General features: G+C 53.3%; 5 protein-coding genes across 5 annotated transcripts; 2 read left to right on the top strand and 3 right to left on the bottom strand.

Moving 5' to 3' along the window:
- Positions 1-290: 290 nt before the first annotated feature.
- BDP55DRAFT_659626 (Cullin family protein) lies at positions 291-3,451 on the bottom strand. The gene has a single exon (XM_060574556.1). The coding sequence runs from the start codon at positions 3,214-3,216 to the stop codon at positions 463-465; it is 2,754 nt and encodes a 917-aa protein (XP_060431521.1). The 5' UTR covers positions 3,217-3,451; the 3' UTR covers positions 291-462.
- A 627-nt stretch (positions 3,452-4,078) lies between these two features.
- Positions 4,079-5,789, top strand: BDP55DRAFT_630459 (uncharacterized protein; the record flags this gene model as incomplete). Its single annotated transcript, XM_060572151.1, has 6 exons — positions 4,079-4,088; positions 4,200-4,324; positions 4,397-4,875; positions 4,936-5,075; positions 5,114-5,247; positions 5,472-5,789. The coding sequence occupies 6 exons, from the start codon at positions 4,079-4,081 to the stop codon at positions 5,787-5,789; spliced, it is 1,206 nt and encodes a 401-aa protein (XP_060431520.1).
- A 3,479-nt stretch (positions 5,790-9,268) lies between these two features.
- Positions 9,269-10,050, top strand: BDP55DRAFT_88292 (uncharacterized protein). Its single transcript, XM_060581291.1, has 2 exons — positions 9,269-9,969; positions 10,031-10,050. Exon 1 carries the CDS (start codon positions 9,484-9,486, stop codon positions 9,868-9,870), a length of 387 nt encoding a protein of 128 aa, XP_060431519.1. The 5' UTR covers positions 9,269-9,483; the 3' UTR covers positions 9,871-9,969; positions 10,031-10,050.
- Positions 10,051-12,490: 2,440 nt separating this feature from the next.
- BDP55DRAFT_88219 (uncharacterized protein) lies at positions 12,491-13,040 on the bottom strand. Its single transcript, XM_060581290.1, has one exon. It carries the CDS (start codon positions 12,891-12,893, stop codon positions 12,522-12,524), a length of 372 nt encoding a protein of 123 aa, XP_060431518.1. The 5' UTR covers positions 12,894-13,040; the 3' UTR covers positions 12,491-12,521.
- Positions 12,817-14,614, bottom strand: BDP55DRAFT_659616 (uncharacterized protein). The gene is made up of 3 exons (XM_060574555.1): positions 14,127-14,614; positions 13,574-14,057; positions 12,817-13,501 (listed from the first exon to the last, which is right to left on the bottom strand). The coding sequence occupies exons 1-3, from the start codon at positions 14,155-14,157 to the stop codon at positions 13,189-13,191; spliced, it is 828 nt and encodes a 275-aa protein (XP_060431517.1). The 5' UTR covers positions 14,158-14,614; the 3' UTR covers positions 12,817-13,188.
- Positions 14,615-21,117: the final 6,503 nt, after the last annotated feature.

Raw genomic sequence — 21,117 nt, 5'->3', positions numbered from 1 at the left:
AGGACTGGAACAAACTTGAAAGTCCCTCCATCTCCCGACAACGCTCGGATTATCTGAAGCAGTTACGACTATCGCTGGCTGATGATAAACGAGAAGGAATCAGAGCTCACGACCGTAAAGATCCAGTCATACGATCGATCCGACACGAAGTAGAACATGTGTCAGGGTGACTCTACGAATTGTCTCACCACCAGAACGACGTGTTCGGGAAGCATACGGAGTCAGACAACTTATTGACTGTAAGCCGTACTCATCAGTCACAGCATCTTTGTCACAGAATGTCGGCTGCTGAGCATGACTTAGTTGGATATCGTAGCTATCATTGACTGCAGCAAAGTGTGGCCCTGCAGATGAGCCGCAGGTTATCTACTTAGTTACCAAGGTCCCCTCATCATGAGGGTCCATCCAGCACCTCCATATCGCGACAATTCTCCTTTCTACTGTTGGAGAAATCTATGCCGCTCATTTCTTTGGCAGTCGGTACTTTCCACTGACCAGCTCCAACTCACCCATGGCCATCTTTTCCGCAAGGAACTCCTGTAGCTCCTCGTTGCTCCATGGGAACCCGTCCGCTATCAACATCTTCATCATCATGGCGATTTGAACCAGTGGCATGGCTGGACTCGAGTTGGTCAGCATACCAACAATGAACTGCCAGTACACCTGTCGACGTTCCTTCTCCTTGGCATCCAACACGCCCGGTTTCTTGGGTGAAAGGTCACCTGAATCGGGCCCTGGAGCATCGTCGGGACCGGGTCCAGGTGGATTCCCTCCATCATCGGCATCGTCATCCAGCTTCTCAATGACGATAAAGGTGCCCGACTCGATCTCACGGAGGACATGCTGGCCGACCCAGAACGATAGGGCGGAACGAATCAAATCGTCGTCCATTTGTAGCATCTCTTCAAGCTGGTCAACCGTGCGACGTACGGGAAGCGGTCCGCTGTAAGAGTCATCTGTTTGGAATGCATAGATGACAACGGCTTCGTACGTCTTGCACTCCTTCTCAACTGTTCTGTCTTCAAGTTCAAGGTTGACAGTGGCGTTTCCGAGATTATTGAGCCATGTGAGCTTGCGGTTGGACTTGAGGCGCTCGAACTCGCCTGCGTACTGTCCTTGGCCCTCGGTGACAGGTCCAGGTAAGAGAAAATGCTCTCTGTCCATAGTTGGCCAGAAGAGCCGAGAAAGAATCTTGGTATGATATGACGGAGTGTTGTGGGCCTTACGGATGGGACCACCGATGACGCCTGTCCTAATCGTCTTAGAGATGATAGAGTCAACTTTCTTCGAGTCTTGGATATCCTTTATCATAACATCGCAGTTTTGCAAGGCATTATCCCCAAACCGCTTCTTTAGTAGATTGAGCACACGGACTTCTTGGCTGAATTCCATCTGTGTAGACAGCAATCTCTCTGCAATGATGTTCTGGAACTCCTTGATGAAGATATCCTGAGAGCCCAGAGCGCTGATTAATGTCCCGATGACGTCCTCTGACTTGGGACGCTTGTAGTTGACTCCGGCATCTACGGGATCAGGGATCCATTCCATATCGTCCCAGTCCAGTTCCTCATCCTCAACGGCAGGTCTTCTCTGCTGTGACGGATCATTGAGTAGAACGGCGAGCTCAACGAGCTTAGTATTGCCTGCCTCAGTATTGGAGACATCCGGGTTTGATAGGAGTCCAGTCACGACGATCGGGATCGCATCGTCTCTCTGACATAAGTAAAGCTGCAGCGAGTGGACCACACGGTCTAATAGCACTTTGGAATGGTCCAGAGCATGGAAGGTCCTGATCATAGAAATGTATACGCGTAGTATGTCCAGAGTTGACCGTCCGGGATGCAACAGCCGTTTCTGTAACGCTGCCGAAAACGTGTCCGTCAGTTGCAGCCGTCTCTGCGGCGTTGTGATGGCCATTCGGAGGTCGTCAAGAGCGCCTCTACTGTGGGGCCATTGGAGAACGATGTCGAAGAGCTCATGGATACGCATGACTGCTAAACGTCCAACGGCAATCTCCTTCCACTTTTCAACATCGGTCCAGGCAATGTCTCCGCTGCCGAGGCGAGCAAACACCTCGACTGCTAGCCGCGAGTAATGGTTTTCGACCCAGTTGCATAGCGCAGCAATGCAGCGCGAAGGGGTGCCAAGTTTCGTAGCGCGAGGCACAGACGAGGCGCGCGGAGCATCCTTCCCGCCATCTGATTTCGATTGCGTCCAGGCGCCCGCAAATGATGTTCTGATGTGCTCCACCATCATGGCATCCATGAGCTCAGCGAATAGGACTTGGAACCTCTCGCCTGCCAGTCCTACTTTGTGCAGTGCCTCAATCAACTGCAGGAGCTCTTGCCGCGCTGCCGCTGCCGCTGCTGCCTGACGGTCTGCTTCGAGGTCGGTTGTCCGAGAGGCACCCGGGGGAGGGCTAGTCTGCTGCATGCCCAGAACCAACCTCATCTGACGACTCAGAACAGCTTGGAGGGACTCCATAAGCGCCTGCGACATGGAGTTACCAATGACTGCGTGTAGATCACGGCGAAACTTGTCGACGGCGATGTCTGCATGCTTGTTCTCAAGACCCCGCACGATAAGAGACAGTCCATAAAGGTACTGGCGGTGAGCTGCTTCCAGAGTATGGATGCTGCCTAGGAGCACCTGGGATTGGTCACCGTACGTGTTGCAAGCAGAAAGTAGGGGGAGGACATGTTGGGCGAAGTGGTGGCGAACCTGCTGAGTATGCCAGGAAAGGATGTCTTCGGTGATAGAGGTGTTCTCAGAGTGCTTCTCTGGATGGAGTACCACCTTTAGACTGTCATAAAAGTCTGCATCGTAGTCCTGGGATTCCGGAGCCAGAGTGCCAAAGGAGTCCTCAGCGGCCACCGACGGCGGAAGTTGAATACGAGTCGTCACAATGTGCCATGCTTGGTCCCACCGGACTTGATCGCTAGTCTGCATGGAAGCAGAAGTTTGTGAACGCCGAGATGAAGACGAGGCTTGGATGTCTGAAGATTTGCCATGACCAGGGAAGTGCGGGCGGGAGGGTGATTGACGGTGTAGTGGTGTTGATGGTGCGCCGCCAAACGGCTCGGCATGCGACCTGAACCTTTGAGAAGGTATCGAATGAGGAGGGGGTTGCGAGATTTCGGAGTCAAAAACTGATCTGAACACGCTCTGTCTCTTGCCGCTCCACCTCGACGGCGCGGCGCTCACTATCGTGGCCATGGCTGCTTGTTGAATGCATCCAGATGCGCTCAAGCGGAAGGATTCAATGCCTGCCTCATTGAAGAGTCTCGGCAAGGATGGTGCGGTGACACTCAATGAGGAAGTTGTAATTATGTCGGTCGACGGTATCTATCGTGGAGGATTGCCGTGCTGTCGCCAGTTGTTGTTGATTCCAAAGTAGGTGGAGGGAGGTGTTTACTTTGTTTGGCGTTGATGGGTGGGTTAAGCGCTGCGCTTAGAGTGCATGCTTGAAGCCTCAAAATCGGAAGGGATAACGTGGGCCTATCGCAGCGTCGCGCTTATTTCTCCCGCAGCTGGCGACAGGCGCTAGCGCCGCTCCCAAGATCCAATTGGTAAGCCCGAGGGGAAGGAACGCCCGGAGCGGCAGCCACGAAGCGAGACAGGCGCACATGCTGGTGGTGTGCTAGCAGTATGTATTACCAAGCAGCACTGTAGCGAGCACAGTATACACAGGTAGCCATCTTAGGTACCTAAGGCACCCTGCTCCGAGTGCATGGGCTTAGGTTCACACCCTCTGCCAAAAAGATTCACTTATACAATCACCCCTTCCTCCTTTGCACCGCAACACGACTCTCTCTCTTTCGCTTGTCTCCTGCACACCTCCAACATCTCCCCTGTTACCTTATCTAAGCAACCACAGAATTCCATCATGTTCGCGGACGACTCCCGATGATGAGTCGCGGCCTATGACCAAGCTACGAAGACTCAAAACCGCCGGAAGAAAGTATCGTACCTGGCTAGGCGCGTTACCTGAAGACCATGAACAAGTCATTTCAGTGTCGTTGCCACCAACCCACAAATACTCGCTTAAAGCGCCCGCAGCCGCTCTTCCCTGTTGAGCATGGTCGAGGGTATGTCTTCAAGCGGTATTCCCCTTACAACAAGTGTGGGGTAACGACACGAAGGATCGAGACAAGCTGCGTCGAACCTGTCCTCAGCAGCACTTGCATGCTTGAACGCAGAGAAAACAGGAGATATGACAAGGTATTGCGGTCGGACCAGACAAAAGGGCCATGGAAGGGGGCTTACACAAGAGAGCGAAACCCCAAGGAGACACAACGAGGGAGCAATTAGATCTAAATGTCAGGTACGAACATTTCTTCCTGCCCCCAAAGCTTCAATCGTACCGCCAAGAGCTTGTAACTCATTCTTCCCATAGATCACTAGCGCTAACCGTGTTTCGTGTCCAGACGTGGAGCATTGCTGGCCAGTGCGCAATATCAAGAGCAATCTCAAAACCGTCCGAGGATTCGAATCTAGGCTTGATTGCCAATGGGCTGGCTCCTCCATCAGCACAAAGAGGCAGGGCCATCCCAAGCAACGGGCGCCGTGGCCATCCATGGCCGGGGCGATTCTCATTCAACGTCCGGCAGCTGTCGCGTCATCCGGGTACTCCAATACGTATGCATTCCAATATCGCTCACTGTCGGCTCGTCTCTCCGTATGGAAAGATTGGTTCGGGAGTACACGAACGAATCGAGTCCAAGACAACCTGGCCAAAAAGTGGTTCAAACACCGAACCGTTGCGGCCTTGCCCCAATCGGCCACTTTCATGACCGATCACAGCTTCACGGGTCGTCAAGCCTCTTCCTTCGAAGCGGGGAAATGCGACCCCCATGAGTCCACGGAAGTATCGAGGTAGAGGAGGCATTCGGCCCCGAGACAATCAGGCGGCTGCTATCTTCCGGCTGAATCAAGTTCACCGTCATCACCCCCGAACAAGGTCGACATGATGGACAAGCATGCCACGGGGTGCCCTGGTTATTCAATATACGCTTGCCTATACGAAGAAGCCGTCTCGTCTTTGACATGGACCCTACAGACTGACAACTTTGACCGTATGGATAGGACGGGACTCACTATACTTCTGGTCAAGCTTGCCGTACTTGTCGTCAACGTTCCGCCGTTACCTATCAACTACTGGGTAGTTCAGAAGACGACCCCGACTGCAATCCTTCCGATCTGAACGCCCGCTCATCAGGGGTCGCAGCTCCATGGCTTCCCCTTAACGTATGCCTCCAAGTCAAAGCAGCCGGTAGACGAGATAAAGCATGCTTGAAGGCGGCACAGTCCTTTCCAGAGCTTCCATGTGGCTGTTCCACTATGGCCCTATGAGCCGGCCCCTGCTTAATAACCACCATTAGCCGTTGACCGCCGTTGCTTCATGATCCTTTGCAAGTGACAGTGGCACCGGTTTTGTGCCACCTGTTCGCCCCGCCGCGATTGTACATCAGTGTCCTGCCGGTGACTTCGCCACTTCGCGCCCAACAGGGCTGGCTCCTGAGCGACCAGCTTTCGACGAGATGGAGGGTGAATCGATATGGATGCAGACGGACTGGGCTGTGGGATGCTCCCGACCGGCACGGCAGTGGATCAAGCCACCAACCTTGTCCACATTCTTCCGCCTAGCCCATCAGTGGATCTCGAAGAATCCTGCTGCCTGGAAGTCATCACAGTTCGTCGCCATGCCCGCAGAGCGTAAGCGACAAGAGAGCCGACGAGCGGCTACCGAGTATCTCAACAGACTACTAGCACCATCGTTTGGCTGGTAGAGCGGCGTCTTCCAGGAGCTCGGGAGCGAGAATTCCTCGAGTCTATCGCCAGGACTTTCATCAACCTTAGGGTACACCAACATATTATCATGTCTCCGGGTGAGATTTTAAAGCCTGAAGACCGGAATTCAACAGCCGCAGGGTATTCGTCAAGCAACATCGCGACCCTAAACAACTGCTGTGGACCTAGGTCATTGAAAGAGAGAGAGCTTTACGTTTGATGACCTGAAGGGCAGCTACAGTTCTTCGAGCTCTGGCAAACGCCAGAAACCCACCATTTGACTTTGGGACGGAGACTTCTAGCAACAAGAGGGGGGTCGTTGGTATACCAGGAAATCCCGAACAACTGGCAAGGAAGCAGCCGCAGTTAGCTAGACTATGCTCTGGCGTCTCAGGTCAAATTTGCTGCGCCTACTTCGCTATTGCCATCATCGAATAGCAGATGGTTGATGAGTCTCGAAGGATTCAACTTGCAGCTCGCATGGCGGCCAATAAGAGCCAAGATGCAACGAGTGCCGTTGAGTATTTCGTCCAATGGCGCGCGAGGAGAGTAGACGGCCACAGCATGTCAGGACCTGTCACAGCTTATTGTCAACTTACCATGCCTTCAAAGTGGGCCATCACCAATGCAACATCACTTTAAGGTGATTCTCCAAACCGGTAGGATATGGGTCCCTTACTTTTCCGGGTCGCTGGAGTCGCAACCCCACGTGAATATTTGGCTGTTGCATGTTCTGCTTATATAATACAGCAGAAGTTGAGTTTTGGCCCCCAACCCCACGATGAACGGTCTGGGAACACCATGCCCTGGCGGGTTGGTTGATGAGCTGTCGCAAGCTGTCTGTCTAGGGTGGCTTGCGACAAACCATTTGGCGTCATGGATATACGCAAGCTCTGTGTCCTTAGTAAGAGACGCTCATACTCGCTGGTGTTTCAGAACCTGCAGAAGGGTCCAAATTCCCACTGGACACACTTAATGATGCGCAATGTAGCGAAGCAGTTGTGGACTGTCTCAAGACGGGTGGCCAAAGTGCAGAACAATCGAGCCTTTACAACAGTCGTGCATATTGTCTTGTTCACAGCTGATGGCTACTTGGTCTGTCGCGGGATTTTCGATTTTGCCGAACAGCGGCCCCTTTCTCCTTTTCCCGATCTTTCTCATTTGTGATACGGGGGCGCTTCTATGCGATGCGGATTGCCATGCCGCAACTAATACACCAAGCCGCGCAAAACAGGCCCGGACGACAACACCGACATGCCCGACGATCGTAGGTCCCAGTCTGCCCCGTTCGCAGTGATTCACCGACGGGCGTAATGGGGCCGAACGCGCACCAGAATTCGGGACTAGGGTCGGTTTGCCACGGAAGCTCGGGGATCATTTGTAGTCGTTCTGGGTCCGCCGACACGTCCATGTGGAGCATGAGGCCACTCTAATGACTGCAATCTCGAGTGGTTGGCATGGCGGTCATCCGCCCAGACTAGCGATTACCCAGCACGGGGAGCCCCCAGATCACATCTCAAGGGGGCCCGATTATTGATACCTGTCCGTATTTGTACACTACGGAGTACAGGCTACGGATACTCGCAAGGTTACCATGCGTTCGAGGTGTTTACCCCCGAGCCTGTTCGGGAGTAAAATCGAGGTTGCAGTCTTCTGCAACGCCGTAACCTAGAGGTTGGATCCAGAAAGCAGGGACCAATCATCGTACATCTCATGTGTTATGTTGCAGCCAGCCAGGCACCTCTGGTACCTGGGCTCAAGGAGTGGTCGGACGAGCAGGTTTACGGATGATTGACATCGCCAACCCCCACCGATACTGGCCTCCTTCGTTCCCCCCACCTCTTTGGCTCATATTCAGGGGGTTTTGGGTCTCTTGAGTCTTGGGTCTTGGTCGCGCTTTTTCTATGAACCATATCGAATAGGGTTTGCTCATCAAACGGTCAACTTCGGGCCTTCAGAAGTATGGTTGAGTGCCGGGCGGGATTCCCGGCATGACGGATAATCCACGGACGCCAGGAAGGGGTAACTTTCGCCTCGCCTGGGGAGGAAGGGAATTGCTCAGAACAGTGAGCTCATCTTTACTCTCTTCTTGCTGGCTATACTTGACTGATACCCCATGAATCCACCAAGCAAAGACCAAATGTTCGACTGTCCCAAAACGGGTACAATATTATTCTTACTCTCTCACTCTCACTCTCAACTCTGATTTGGCATTTTACCGCACGTTTACTCTCTAGGCAGGCAACTTACGAAAGATGACATCAGATTATGTCAGGTGCCTCTCGTCTTCTTTTCATCACTGGTACAGATGCGGTAACATTCAGTGCATGAATGATGATGTTCCCCTCACCCCACAAACGCCGCTTATCTCCATGCTCACGGGTCTCTCGCCTCGTCTTCCACACCTGGCTTCTCCCTGTCAGCCATGTGCCTCATAGGGCAGGGTGTGTCGAGTTGTCTCCTCAAAAAGGGGGTCCAGCAGAGAGCAGATTGAGCTGTACGGGAAGGCTACTCTCGGGGTGTGAAGGAAGAGCGAAGTACGGATACTTCGTACATAATGGCTAGAGTACTACGACGTTGCGCACTTGGCGAAGCTGACGTTGCAATAGGTACCAACTTTTGGCCCTTGCGAGAGTTTCGGGTAGCGACTTGAACCGCTCGCTCCACCCTAGGAACTAAAATTTGGGGGCGGAGAGTCTCCGACAAGCACGAGCCAGAACCAAGGATGAACGTCTTCAGTGAACCCGGCAAGGGTTTCGGACGAGATCTTGCCTCGGGACCGAAGGTTCAATGTGTACGGATGATGTCTCTGGGGGTAACCGGATATGGCAGTCTCGACGCTCCCTTGAGAAGTGGCAATAAGGAGACAGAACGGTATGTCGAGCATTGACCAAGGTAGGTCGAGATTGCCTCAACTGCTGATACACTACCTGCAATCGTCACTTCCAGGCCCGGCTCGCACAACAAGGGTATCATCAAGTATCCGTATCTCGCGGCTTCTATGCCAACTGAGAGGAAAGGAGGTAACGTATCCATACAAGCAATATCTACGTACCCACGGATGTGAGGCGTATCCATACGTACATAACGAACAGAGCAAGGTAAGGCAAGGTAAGGAACCCACTGCGGTGGCCTTGCACTGCACTTTCTTCACCTTCATCCGCAGGGCAGCGTCCCCTGCACCCTCCCACGCCTACGGCCTGCGGCCTGCCCTCCTCGTCTGTCGGGTGAGGGCTGACAGGTGGCGGAGACGACCCTCTTAAAGTCCGGGCGGTCCAGTCAGATGTCTCTCTCACCTTTGCAGTGTCGCTCTCTCACAAGTTACAAGCACACGAAGCCAGGCTCGTCAGGCCAGCCCTTTCTGATCCATCACTGGGTCGTCGACACCAACCGGGTGGCACCCACGTCGTCTTCCCTCGCACTGCATCTGCATTGCATGGCTCCTCAATCCCACGTTGATCTCGGACTGGGCTGCGTTTGTTCCTCTGTCATTCTCGGACTCGGAGGATGACACGCCCTTGACGCAGCAACACTTGGTCCTTTGCTCCATCCTCCCGCGGAAGACCTCGGAGAGGCGCGTGGGCTTCACAGAGCCATCGACGGGACACCCTCACGGCCAGAGGAGCAAGCGACGATATCGTCATCGTCATCGTCTATCCGTACGGATACAGAGGAGCCCGAACTAGAACGACGATGACCACCACCACCACAGCCCATGACTACCGCGCAAGTCTACGCACTACCTGCGTCAACAGCCGCGGTACGCCTCCGCCGCCGCCCGCCCGCCCGCCTATTCCTTCTCGCCCTGGCGGGCCGTTCCAAGCCTCAAATTCTCAAAAGCAAGAACTCATCTCAGCTCAAACGAGATTCGTGCATCTCCAAGTCGACCTTATTTTGATGCCTAAAGACTGGCTTGTCGCGATCAACCCTCCAACCCCGACCCCCTTCCATAATCAGATGGACTTGATAGACGTTAAACCGAACATCGTTAGGGACGCTACAACCTACCAACGTCTTCCCTACAAGTTAGGACCCGTACTATTTCCATCGCGGCTGTGTCGAACGGGGGGGGAGGGGTGAAGGCGGGGGGAGCTACATCCTACACCACAAAAACCACACCACACCATCAGCATTTTTCCTTTCTCCAATAAGTACGTACCTTGCCTTACTTCACTTTCGGTACGTATCCCGCTCAAATTCCCCTCACCTTCCTCGTTGTTCTTTGCTCACCGTAATGCAGCCCGCTTGGCCTGGACGATATCATAACCCTGAGCTTTACGGATGCTTTCCTGCTCATACGGAATCGAACCTGCCACTACTGGTCTAGAGTCAGACGGTTGCATACGGATACGCTGGTCGAGCAACTTAGCAAGACACCTCTAAGCAGCCCATCTGCAAGAAGACTTCGTTGCCTTGAATGAACCCAGCTTGTCTGGCAAGCTGGGTCGTCTGCGACGGCGATCGCTGCCCGTTCTCCCTTGTGAGCCCTGGGAGCCCGGGTCCCAGGTTCCTAGCCCCAACCAGGTCCAGGTCCAGGTCCGTTGTGACGGGAGGCGGGTCTTCAATTGCCCGCCGGGACCAGTTACACTAGACAGAAGAGGTTTGGGTCGAGTCGACTGGCCCCCTCCTGCGTTTCCTTGTCCGATGGCAGCATGCAAGTCGGTCAGCCTGATTCGGCCAACTGCATGCTCTTCCAAGTATTCATTGCATGTGTTGCTCATATCTGGATGGTCTAGCAACTAGCATTTTCCTCACGGATCTGGTCCGATGGATGTCAAGTCAGGTCTCCTCAAGAAATTGCAGACTTTATCGTCCCATTATCACAGGCCAAGTGGTCGATGTCAAATGGGGGAGGGAGAATTCGAGAAGAAAGCGTTCCCATCCGCGGTCCATTTGGGCATCTGAAAGTTGCCTTGTCCGTCTGTACGGTGCCGATCCTACGCCAGTCGACCCGTAAACTTGGTAAAGCATCTTTCGACTTCACGGCTTTTCGACGTTGCACGACAGGCACTTATTTACAGCGGCTCTGATAGCCATGCCGGTTCCGGGACTACGACTCGCGAATGGATACGCTTTGGAGCCATCCCAAGTCATGAATGGCATCATTTATTGATCCTCAGCGTGCGTCAAAGCCCCCCTCCTGGCTCCGAGCCGTCTCGGTCCGGCACCGGCGCGAAGAGGGGACCTCCATCCACCACCAAGAAACCCCATATTTTCTTGATGTCATCCGATGGTCCTCGATTTCGACAAGCGGTAGCAAGCAAGCAAAATGGGATGCTGGGCGCGCCGCCTACCAGTCTCCCAGAATCACAGATGCCATTCCCTCACACCTCCCCGTACGAGGTACACGTGGACGATAGATTGCTCCCGCCGGCGGCCTGGAATTACAGCCCCAGGATCCATGGGTTCCACGGCTGGGAACCGGGGGACCCCCCCGAGCTTTTGAGTCTCCGCCGCGCCCTTGCAAAAGTCGGATAAAGCACGACCGTCTCCTCCCCAACTCCGCTCGACTGATCTTAACATCACTAGGAGGCCCCCGGCTCATAGCTCACTTGGCGCTGGCGCTTATGCATCAGCGTCCCCCTTATGGACGGAGAGCGACTCCGAAAGCTAGGACCTCTCCTCTCCTCCCATGGCTCTCGCTGGAAACGTCGTCGCCGCCCCCTCCTTCGTCCATCCAAACCTTGGTCCATCCGACATCTAACCCTCCACAACCCGTCGTATCTCCATTTCTGACGAATTGACAAAAGATCCAACAACATCGGATGCAAAGCAACGTAAGGTAATGTACTCAAATTCCCAGCTTGCTTGTCCCCAATTTCCCTCACGGAGTACCGCATTTCAAATCCAACTAGCCTGCCACAGCTACGCCGCATGATCGGGGGAGCTCCATTGTCATCTCGTAAACACCCTCCCAGCAAAAATGCTTATTGTTCCCTCCTTTGTGTGTCTAGGAAAGAGAAGGGCGGGATCCTGTTCGCCTTGCCAACCTCGTCTTTACTCTTCTTGCTTTGCTTCCGCGGCCGCCTTGACAAGGGACCCAGCGTCACGGCGTCGTTTGGCGGCCGCCAACAATAACAATTGTTCCTTGGGCCCACCCCTCTTCAAGTTCCCATTGTATTGGATAGTGGCCATTTGCCCCCTCTCTCTCTCGCGAATTTCAAGGGCCCTAGCTCGGATAGCTTGGTCGTTTCCCACGGTCGGTGGTAACAAATGCCCGAAACAGAGAAAGGGGTGGGGTGTGAGTGAGGGAACTTGAGAGACATTGCGGGCTGCCGATTGCGGGCGACTCACCCAATTTCGAGATTGCCAAGGGTTCAAGCGAAAAAGCGCTGGGGTTGCAGAGGCCTTTTTTTTCTTTTCTTTTTTTTCCTTCTCCCGCTTCACCACTTCCGCCAGACACCCCAGTAATGTCTTTCACATGTAGACTAACAATAAGACGGATATGAGAGCGAGACAGAAAAAGTTATTCAGTATGACGTGCACGTTCAAGGATGCTTGTAATTTATCCTTCAAGGCAACAAGATTTGTTTTCTCACACCTAACAAAGTTCGGATGTCATGTCCGCTGGATCTGCACGCACTGTTCATTACTATCAAAAATAACCACCCAAAAAAGGGTTTCTCCACGGAAGCCGGGTGCCATGTCCGTCTTACAGATGAGAGTGTAAGACGAGACGAGACGACGTTGGTAAGACGGACAATGGTTTATTTCTGTTTTGACGGATTTGATCATTTCAATTTCGACGAAGAGTTGTCGCATGTTCCCAACCTTGATGTTGCGCGCACCGAAAAGGCGAAATTGGAGCATGAGGTAGAAAGATGCGTTCTTGTGACGCTAGTGAAAGGGTATATTTCAAGATTTATCGACATCGATATCGAAAAATGAGGAAGAAGAATATATGCGTCTTGAGCAGTTGGTGCTGCTACTGCCGAAAAAGCCTTCCAAAATTGTCGTGAGAACGAGAAAAAAATGAAGAAGCGAAAACAAGCCAAAAAAACACCTCCCCGGAATCCAAATCCAAATAACCCAGACAAACCGAAAAAAAAGAATGTCAAAAATAAACTCCGCCCAAAAAAAAGGTGTGCCAATGACAAGCTCATTGGACATGTTGTACCTATGTGACTCCCCCTCCTTTCCAGCGATATTTTTGTAACTCTCCTCTCACGTCTGCTTCTGTCGCTTCCTCTTCAAGTAAATGCCCAATGCCCCAAACATGTACAGTTCGAATGGTAAAACGGATCTGGTTTTTCCCCCCTCCTTCCGCAAATAGCACGGCCGTAAGGTCCTTGCGTGGCTTGCGTGTGTGTTGGAAAAAAGGGACTTTTGTTGTTCTTGTTGTTATTGTTGGCTCTCTCTCCCCTTTCGCGTGCTGCTGGTTCCAACAACCAACAGCACTCACGTGTTTCGGCGCTGCTTGCATTTGTCGTGGAGAAGGTGGCCGTTCCTTGCCGTCGTCCTCGTGAATTCTGCGCCGCAATTAGGGCATGTCGCCTTGGTTGCCTGCCCAGACTTTTCTCTCTGGTGCCTCAGGAGGTTGCTAAAGGTAGAGAATTGTCTTCCGTTGCAACCATGTTCCCAGCACTGAGGTTTAGGCCGGCTCTGCACCACTCTGACGTGCCCCCCTTGGTCCGGGGCTCCGGGACCCATCGATGGAGGTACGCCGTACATCAGGCTCGTGTCTTGTCCAACAGGCATCGAGTGTCGGCTTCTGCATTGGTTATTATTAGTATCAAAACGTCTTCCTGCACAACCGCCTTTCGGTTGGTTTCTCACAACATACCCGTATTGCGCTGGTGGTTGGAACTGGTTGGAGTAATCCATGCCACCCATGCTGTAGGCCTGAGCCATTGGCGGGTACCCGCTCTGGTAGCCATGGTCTGATAGAGGTGGGCTGTACGATGGGAGGTATGATGATGATCCCATTGACGTTGTTGGCTCTGCGAGGAGGGAAATCGGCGCCGGTGCTGTCGTGTACACGGGTACGCCCATCGTTGAAGAGACGTCGGGTAGGCTGAGGGGAGGCGAATGAATGTAAGGGTTGCTACCAGCTCTGTGGACGCGTGATGATGTCTTGGAGTCTCGACGAGCCATGTCCCTCTGCTTCTTCAGTTCCCTCTGCTCTGGCGTCAAGGTTCCCCGTGGTGGACTTGCTGTTACTGATCTGGATCCACTTGGGGGTGTGAGGCTGGCGTCTTGGTGATGATGTCCGAGAGAAGAGAGGTTGTGTCCGAGTAGTGATCCGCTTGCTTCGGGGTTGTCGAGACCTTCAAGTTGAGCATGTTAGAGGATCCCAGAAGGTTACCAAAGGGGAGTTGAAGTGGAGGGTTAGTTACCAGGCCAAGTGAATGCTGATCGGCTTCCCATGGTGAATGAAGGGTCAAATGGAATAGCAACAGTGCTGAAGAAGGAGGAAGTGTTAGACGGTCTTTATAGTCTAGTGGTTGGCACAATGTTTGAAGCGCACCTCATGCTTGCTCCAGTTCGCAGTGGCGGAGAGGACTGGTTGGAAGAGTAGTCCTGGGCGGGGTCCACTCTGACTAGAGGGGTCGAATCCGATGTGTGATGTACCTCGTGTTCGTTCCACTCTGATGCGTTCAAGATCTCGGGTGGTAAGAGAGGGAAGGGCGAGTATCCTTGTGAGTTGGAGGTTGAGAGAAAGGTTGCGGAGTTGGGCGGGTTGGGACTGATATAGCCGGAGGAATGGAGAGCCTCAGACCTGACCGAGGGGCTGGACTCTAACGGTAGCGTTCTGGGGGAATCGACTAGTTGGATGTTGGCGAATTGAGCAGCAGTAGCTGATACACGGCTCTCTGCTCTGGATCTGGGTGGAAGTGAGTAAGAGTCCTCGCAACCCTGCTCAGAAAAACTGGAAGCCATTGATAAAGAAGAAGGATGACGATGAAGAAACTCTGGATGGCACATACGCGCGAGGTTGTCGAAGAGTTGATGTCGAGATGTACTTGTTGCAAGAGTCTACCTTTGATGTGTATGTCCGAGCGTTGTTACCAGTTGAAGAGTTGTATCAAGGCAGTGACGATGTTTGATACTCGAAGACCCGGATCGACGACTTATAACGAGACCAGTGCGATCAGGCAACGATTTTGAGGTCTGGAGAAGGAAGGATTGCTTGCTTGCCAGGTGGAGGCTTTCGGTTCAACGAGATCACAGATGCTAATCTTGGATATCACCAGAAGGTTAAAGATCTCAGCCTCACAGGCCCAGGAGCGGGCACTGTCTTATAAATGGTAAGCGGGCAGTGAAAGCTGTGGAGATGGTAGCTAGATCCCGACCTCTGGACGTACCTTTTCCATCGCATGAGAGGAGAGAAGACACAAGACGGCATGTTCAAAGAGACAAGCTACACTACATGGAGGTAAGTCCAGACGGTGGGCAGGGGTTCAGGGTAAGAAGAAGAGAGATGGAATTGAGTGACCAGGATGGAGAACAGAGTAAGGTACCAGCGCCCATTGTGTGTATACTGTTATGTTATGGGGGGTGGGGGGGGGGGTGATCGCAACAACCAAGTTGACGAGGGGGGCGTGTATTGTAAGATGGGGAACGAGGGCAGACTACTGCTTGAGGAGAGGGGAGGGGGTGTAAACACGGGTGAGAGCGGGCGAGAGCATTCCTAGCGCATGGTGTAAGAGCGAAAGCGCGCAGAGCGGAGGCACACTGCTAGAGGTGTGTGAGCGAGTGAGAGTGACATGCAATACATAATTAATAGGACCTGGGGGAGTGAGAGTGAGAGTGAGAGTGAGGGTTGCTAAGGTAGAGGGGAATGATGGGCAGATGGGCACAGTTGACGAGTGAAGAAAGACATGGGGCTGTGGCGGGGACGGGGAAGGGATCGATAGGCTCCAGCATTTCCAGCAAAAGCATTGGCAGCCGTAGCGAAAACGCCCTGGTCAACGTCCCTGCTTCAAGCTTGGGGCGGGCTGCAGGGCTATGGCTAGTGCGCACCAAGGCACTGTAAGGTGAAAGAGGTGTGGAAAGTAGAGGATGGATCATGGATGACATCGCTCGAGCCCTGGCTGGCCGTCAGAGACGGGCCACTGGGTTCTGGGTTTCTAGTTTCTGGGTCTGTTCTGTTGGTACATACTGGGCCAAGGGGAAGGGCTCAGGGAAGACGACGGTACACGAATGTTGGTGACGAGGAGGGAAGCCCTTGACTTGAACCCGTCCCAGCCGGTCTGTGATCGGGAAAGAGTGGGTAATGGGACATCAATTGACCTTATTCCCTATTGGGGCAGCAGTTTCGACGTTGACGGCGAACCAGGGGCCGTGTTTGTATGAGTACCCTGAGTTGAGAGAGTCTTCGATGATCGATACGACGAGGTGTAATTCCAGCAAGCTAGGAATGAGGAACCGCTGCGCGCGCAAGAGAAGACCGAGGAAAGTTGAAATGATGTAGTATTAGGATGCTGGACCTAGCAGCCGGTGTGTGTGTGTGTATGTGTGTATGTGTATGTGTGTGTGTGCCGAGGAAGACTATGTGTGGTTGAATGTGTGTGTGGCATCCTGTGTATCCATGCCCTCTTCAGGTTGTCCAAGTTGCAGTATGTGACTGACCACTGGGCCCCAGGAAATGGCAGTGTTGGGCCGGGAGCCAGTACGTCGGGACGGCGGTTTTGCGTAGCAAACCTAGCCCGGCATTGGACAGGCAGAGCAAGAACTTGATGTTGGTCCGATGGGCTGTGACGCTGCCCTGTCCAACGACATGAGCCGTTTTTTTTTTTTTTCATTCATTTTTTTTTTCCAATTTTTTGCTTTTTCGATTCGTTTGTTTTCTTGGCAGCATCGACAGCAAGTCAGAGACCGGGAAGCCACCGGTACTGAATTTCCAACTCCAGATGGAAGAATGAACTGCTTCGATAGAAGAAAACCGTTTGACGAAGGACTCGGACACTAGATGCTCTCAACGGGCGGGTTGAGCAGTGCCCACAGCGACGGGCGACTCAAATTGGGAACGAAGGAAGCGGAAGCGGAAGCCAATCCATACCGCTGCATTGCAGAATAACAAGATGCCCGGATAGGTTAGGTGAAGACGAGAGATTGGCACGGAAGGACGGTTTAGAACGGGCTGGGGGGTGTTGACCGTCTCCATCGAAGTGCAGGCGGCGTTCAACAGAGAGATTACTCGAGCAGGACGTGTGCGCGAAACGGAAGGCGGACAGGAGAGGGGACCCGAGGAGGACGTGAAAACCAGGTGCGGCAAATGGCGAGGGAAGGACAAGTCCATTGAACTCCCCCCCCAGAGGTTGAAAACAAAGGATCGGGATCCTTGTCGCTGCTTGTCCGTATATGGCCCGGTCTTGGATATGGTGGTGGAGAGAACGTGAGTAGGTTGGGTGAGACGAGAATTGGAGAAGAAGGAGACCAAAAAAAAAAAGGCCTTGGAAAATGGAGCTGTCGTTCGTCGTCCAAGACGGAGTGGAAACGTACGGTGCGTGTTCGGGAAAGCGCGAGGTGAGGTACGTTCTGTGTGGGTCGTTTGGGGCTAATCCTTTTCGGGTCTAGAGGAGCGCCTCATGAGGAACCGGGAAGAGTACGTATTTCCCAAGGTATGCGTAAGGCAGGTAGGTAGATACTTACCTGTACGTTCCTACGGGCGGTACGGCACAGTAAGGCGAGGCAAGGTAGGGAAGGTGCCGCCCTGGGGACGAGCAAGGGAAATCACGACGACTGTTTCCTTGCGAATATTCTCCAATGGAAGGTACCTTACCTTACGGATACGGACTCCGTTCTTGCATGCCACGTCTACCTAATGTAAAGGAAGTAAGGGTAAGGTAGGTCCACCTCAGTCTAAGGTACCTACTCTGCCTGCCATTACTGACAATCGTACCGACGGTAGATATGGAAGTGGCTCAACGGTATCCCGTGTCCACAGTCTGGGCTCTCTTTCTCATTCAATCCATACGGAGTATCCGTATCTCACCAATATGACTGAACCTGGGCGAGCGCAAACCACGACTAAATGAGTTAATACTGTACGGGTATCCGTCAGATATGGGGTTGTTGACAACTGGACAAACCCCGCCGCGCATCGGCTTTGTGTCGTCTCTCATTGCTCCGAGTCCGTATCCGGGGCAAGACATGGAAGTGGGTGTACGGAAGATGATGAGCACTAGAATTCCGTACGGAGAACCTTACGCAGTAGGTATGTTGGGGCAATGTACATTCGGATGACGGATTACCAATACCTTAGATTAGGACCACCTCCAATCCGACCGGTACCGCAGCGGCAAATGGGACCTGCAATGGCTCGGTTTAGAAGGTTAGACGAGCGTGTGAGATGTCTGCGCCAGGGTAGCCGCAGTGTGTGCGCTACGTGCGCTAGGCGTTTTGCTGTTCAATGTCAAAGTCCCAAGTTCAACACACGTCCAAGATGTGGGTGGGTGTCTTGGGTGTGTCAATAATTGGCTTCTGTTCTGTTTTTCGTCTGCCGCTCTCTTCTATTTCCCGACCTCCTTCTAATCACTTGTTCGTCTTTCCAAAATTGGGACAACTTTCTTTTCTTCTTGGTTTTCCAGGAGCGGGAGGTCGGACGACCTGAGCAAGGTACCTCGGCCATGACAAAACTTGATGGAAGTCGTTGGGCGGCGACAAATGCATTCCTTCCCTTATGATCAAGGTAACAAATGGAAGGCATGGATCTGGGAAGTTCTCCCGCGCGGGACGACCACATAGCGTCCGTCAGGCGTCAGCATAGAGACACAAGCCAATAACGTTTCCCAGACCGACCTGGACGCCACACTGTAAATATCCGTAAGACAAAATAGTGACTCGTGCCCAAATTCCCCAAGGTAAGGTGGTGAGATGAGGTGAGGAACTCGGGCGTCTCGGCTTATTTGACCAATCTCCTGCCTGAGCCTAACCCGTCATCACCTACTAGGTACGGATATACCGTGTACTCTGCCTTCCGTGGTTGCACCTTGTATCGAGTTTCTTTTGGAGACATCCAGTCAGACGATGAGTGAGTTTCCTTTTTGCTTTTCTAGGTCTTACGGGAATTTTCTGCTCCGGGGGCCGTTGCTGCTGCCGTGGCCGAGTTGGGCTGAATTATTCGAGGCCGCCTATCAATTCAGCTTGATGCAATTGACAGAAGCTCATTCCGTTCTGACGAGCTTCTCTGCAACAACTCCGTTGGTGTTTCTATCTCATCATCATCTTACATTGTGGACACCTCTGGATGTCTACTCTGTACAGATACTTCGAACATCGTTCTCCCATTGATGTCAGATGAAGGTCAACAACCCCAGCTTGCTGCCATGCCAAGCAGTGTGCCGTGCGTGCTCGAGGTGCTTAGGTCAGCTTCTGATCGACAGACCGTGCTGAACGGGGCTAAGTCCGACTTCCAAGTGGATCTATGAGCAAGTACGGATAGGTACTGAGCACTTCACTGGGCTTACCTAAGGCATCCGGTCTCGGTATACGGATACGTACTCCGTACACCTTGCTGGCCTGAGCAGTGACAACCTTGAACCTGCGATTCGAGAGGTGGAAGTTGGACATGGAAGTTGGAAATTGCCTGCCGCCGCCGCTCCGCTGGTCAATACACGCGGAGTAAGGATACTTACTGGGTGCTCAGAAGCGGAAGGGGTGCACAGACCACACCTACTGCGTACGGAGTACGGACGCAAACCCACCTCTCAGCGATGCAGCTGCGTTTGGCAAGGCTCATTCACCTCAGGCACTGACAGTCTTCAACCCCCATCTCCCTTCCAATTTCTCTCCCGCCGGCAGACTACCCCCTGGGTGGCTACTGCCAGACGCCGGCTGGCTTTGACCTCGTCCGGTCCCGAGATCTTGGTGCGGATGGGCGAGGCCAGGCCAGGCCAGGTATCTTAGGCAGTCGTCAAGATCCAAAGCAGCAAGGGCAGGCCCGGTAACGTCAACGGCTTACAGTCACACCCACCCCTCCCCGGTCAACGTTGGCTAAGGTACGAAGTACCTCCCGTCGTATCGTCCTTACCACACTGGTTGAGGTCCCGGTGGGAGTGTCTATACGAAAACAGATACAGTTGCATCTTTCCCACTGGGCTTCGTACGGATCTTCGTACAGAGCACGCACGACCAGTCATCCAAGCCGCCCAATCGCTTCACTCAGCCATCGGCAACCTGAGCAAGCGAAGAAAATCCAAGTCGTTGGAATGGAAAACGTTTCGAGGTTGCCTTCACCGCACTATCAGTATCCGTACGGATACAGATGACTCCGCTGCACTGCCATCGCGACGACAAGGCTCCGGCCCCCGCCCATCACATCGCCGCTATTCTCGCATGTTTGCATCGCCTCTAGGCAGAGTCTTCTCTACAGTCCTTGGCTGCGCTTCATCCTTCTGCACCTCGTCAAGCCTGTCAGTCCAGCTCGGCTGTCTACGCAGTAGTTGATCATCTCGTCTCCTCAGCGTCAGCGTCCTCAGTCGCTTGTTGTCCGAATCATGGGGCGCCCTTTGGCCCTGACCACGTCTAGCTCGTCACTCTACTCAGTCAACGTCTTTCGCCCAAATCGCACCTCGGTCACTTCCCGACGCACTAACAGACTGCACATGACGCCGTCGCCCGCACCTTGACGCCCTTTAGGGCTGGGATGAGGAGACACTGAGCCTTAGGCCTACCGCATCGTTGCCGCGCTACCTGCTCCTAGCATTACCCAACTCAGTTTCGAAGCTCACTAAACTAAATCACGGACAGGGCTCGCCCGGGAACTCGGGGCGTGGCTTGGTCTTTCGGTTTTGCAGTGCCCTTCTCAAGCTCTTTCTCGCGGGCGTTCATCAGATGCGCCGTCGTCCTCCCTAAGCTTCTACCGCTCAACAGCCGACAAAAGTCCCCCTCGAATCGACGCCATGTCATCATCTCCAACTTGTGGGGAAGAGCCTTCAAACAACATTTGTCGTCGGCCCAGTCTCATTGAGTGACAGGACGATGCACATCATTGCCGATGAAGGGTGTTGCTTGGCCGTCAGCAGACAGCACATCTGCAGCGGTACAACTCAACCGCCGCAACAAAGGGTCCTCGCATCGCACAACTGCTTCTCCAACTCGACTCTAGAGTTCTAAAAGCACTCATACAGTCCCACCACCACCACCACCAGCGTTATTGTAGCTATTTACCATACCCGCATACTGTGAGCTGTCCGTCCCTCTGGAACACCTCACCCACGAGTCTTGACGCCACTCTCACTTGAGCCAACGTCGACTGTCACCATTGGCGACATTCCACCTGTCGCAAGCCCTCGCCGCTCATCGCTGTTTCAAGTCACTCCAGTGGCCATCCGTGGTCTTACACCAATGCCTTCATGTAGCGGCTGGTTTCCGTCGTGATCG

The sequence above is a fragment of the Colletotrichum godetiae genome, assembly GCF_030913485.1.
Source record: "Colletotrichum godetiae strain CBS 193.32 chromosome Unknown BDP55scaffold_14, whole genome shotgun sequence".
Taxonomy (NCBI): Eukaryota; Fungi; Ascomycota; class Sordariomycetes; order Glomerellales; family Glomerellaceae; genus Colletotrichum; species Colletotrichum godetiae.
Note: the sequence above shows the minus strand (reverse complement) of the source record. Positions and strands in the feature narration are given on the sequence as shown.

What these genes read in the sequence shown, in the direction of transcription:
- BDP55DRAFT_659626 (XM_060574556.1), bottom strand. Translation starts at nt 3,216, where the DNA reads ATGGCCACGATAGTGAGCGCCGCGCCGTCGAGGTGGAGCGGCAAGAGA.
- BDP55DRAFT_88292 (XM_060581291.1), top strand. Translation starts at nt 9,484, where the DNA reads ATGACCACCACCACCACAGCCCATGACTACCGCGCAAGTCTACGCACT.
- BDP55DRAFT_88219 (XM_060581290.1), bottom strand. Translation starts at nt 12,893, where the DNA reads ATGAGCTTGTCATTGGCACACCTTTTTTTTGGGCGGAGTTTATTTTTG.
- BDP55DRAFT_659616 (XM_060574555.1), bottom strand. Translation starts at nt 14,157, where the DNA reads ATGGGAAGCCGATCAGCATTCACTTGGCCTG. An exon ending in ATCAGCATTCACTTGGCCTG is followed by an intron (nt 14,058 to 14,126) that starts GTAACTAACCCT and finishes CTCAACTTGAAG; the next exon opens with GTCTCGACAACCCCGAAGCA. An exon ending in CAACCACCAGCGCAATACGG is followed by an intron (nt 13,502 to 13,573) that starts GTATGTTGTGAG and finishes TAACCAATGCAG; the next exon opens with AAGCCGACACTCGATGCCTG.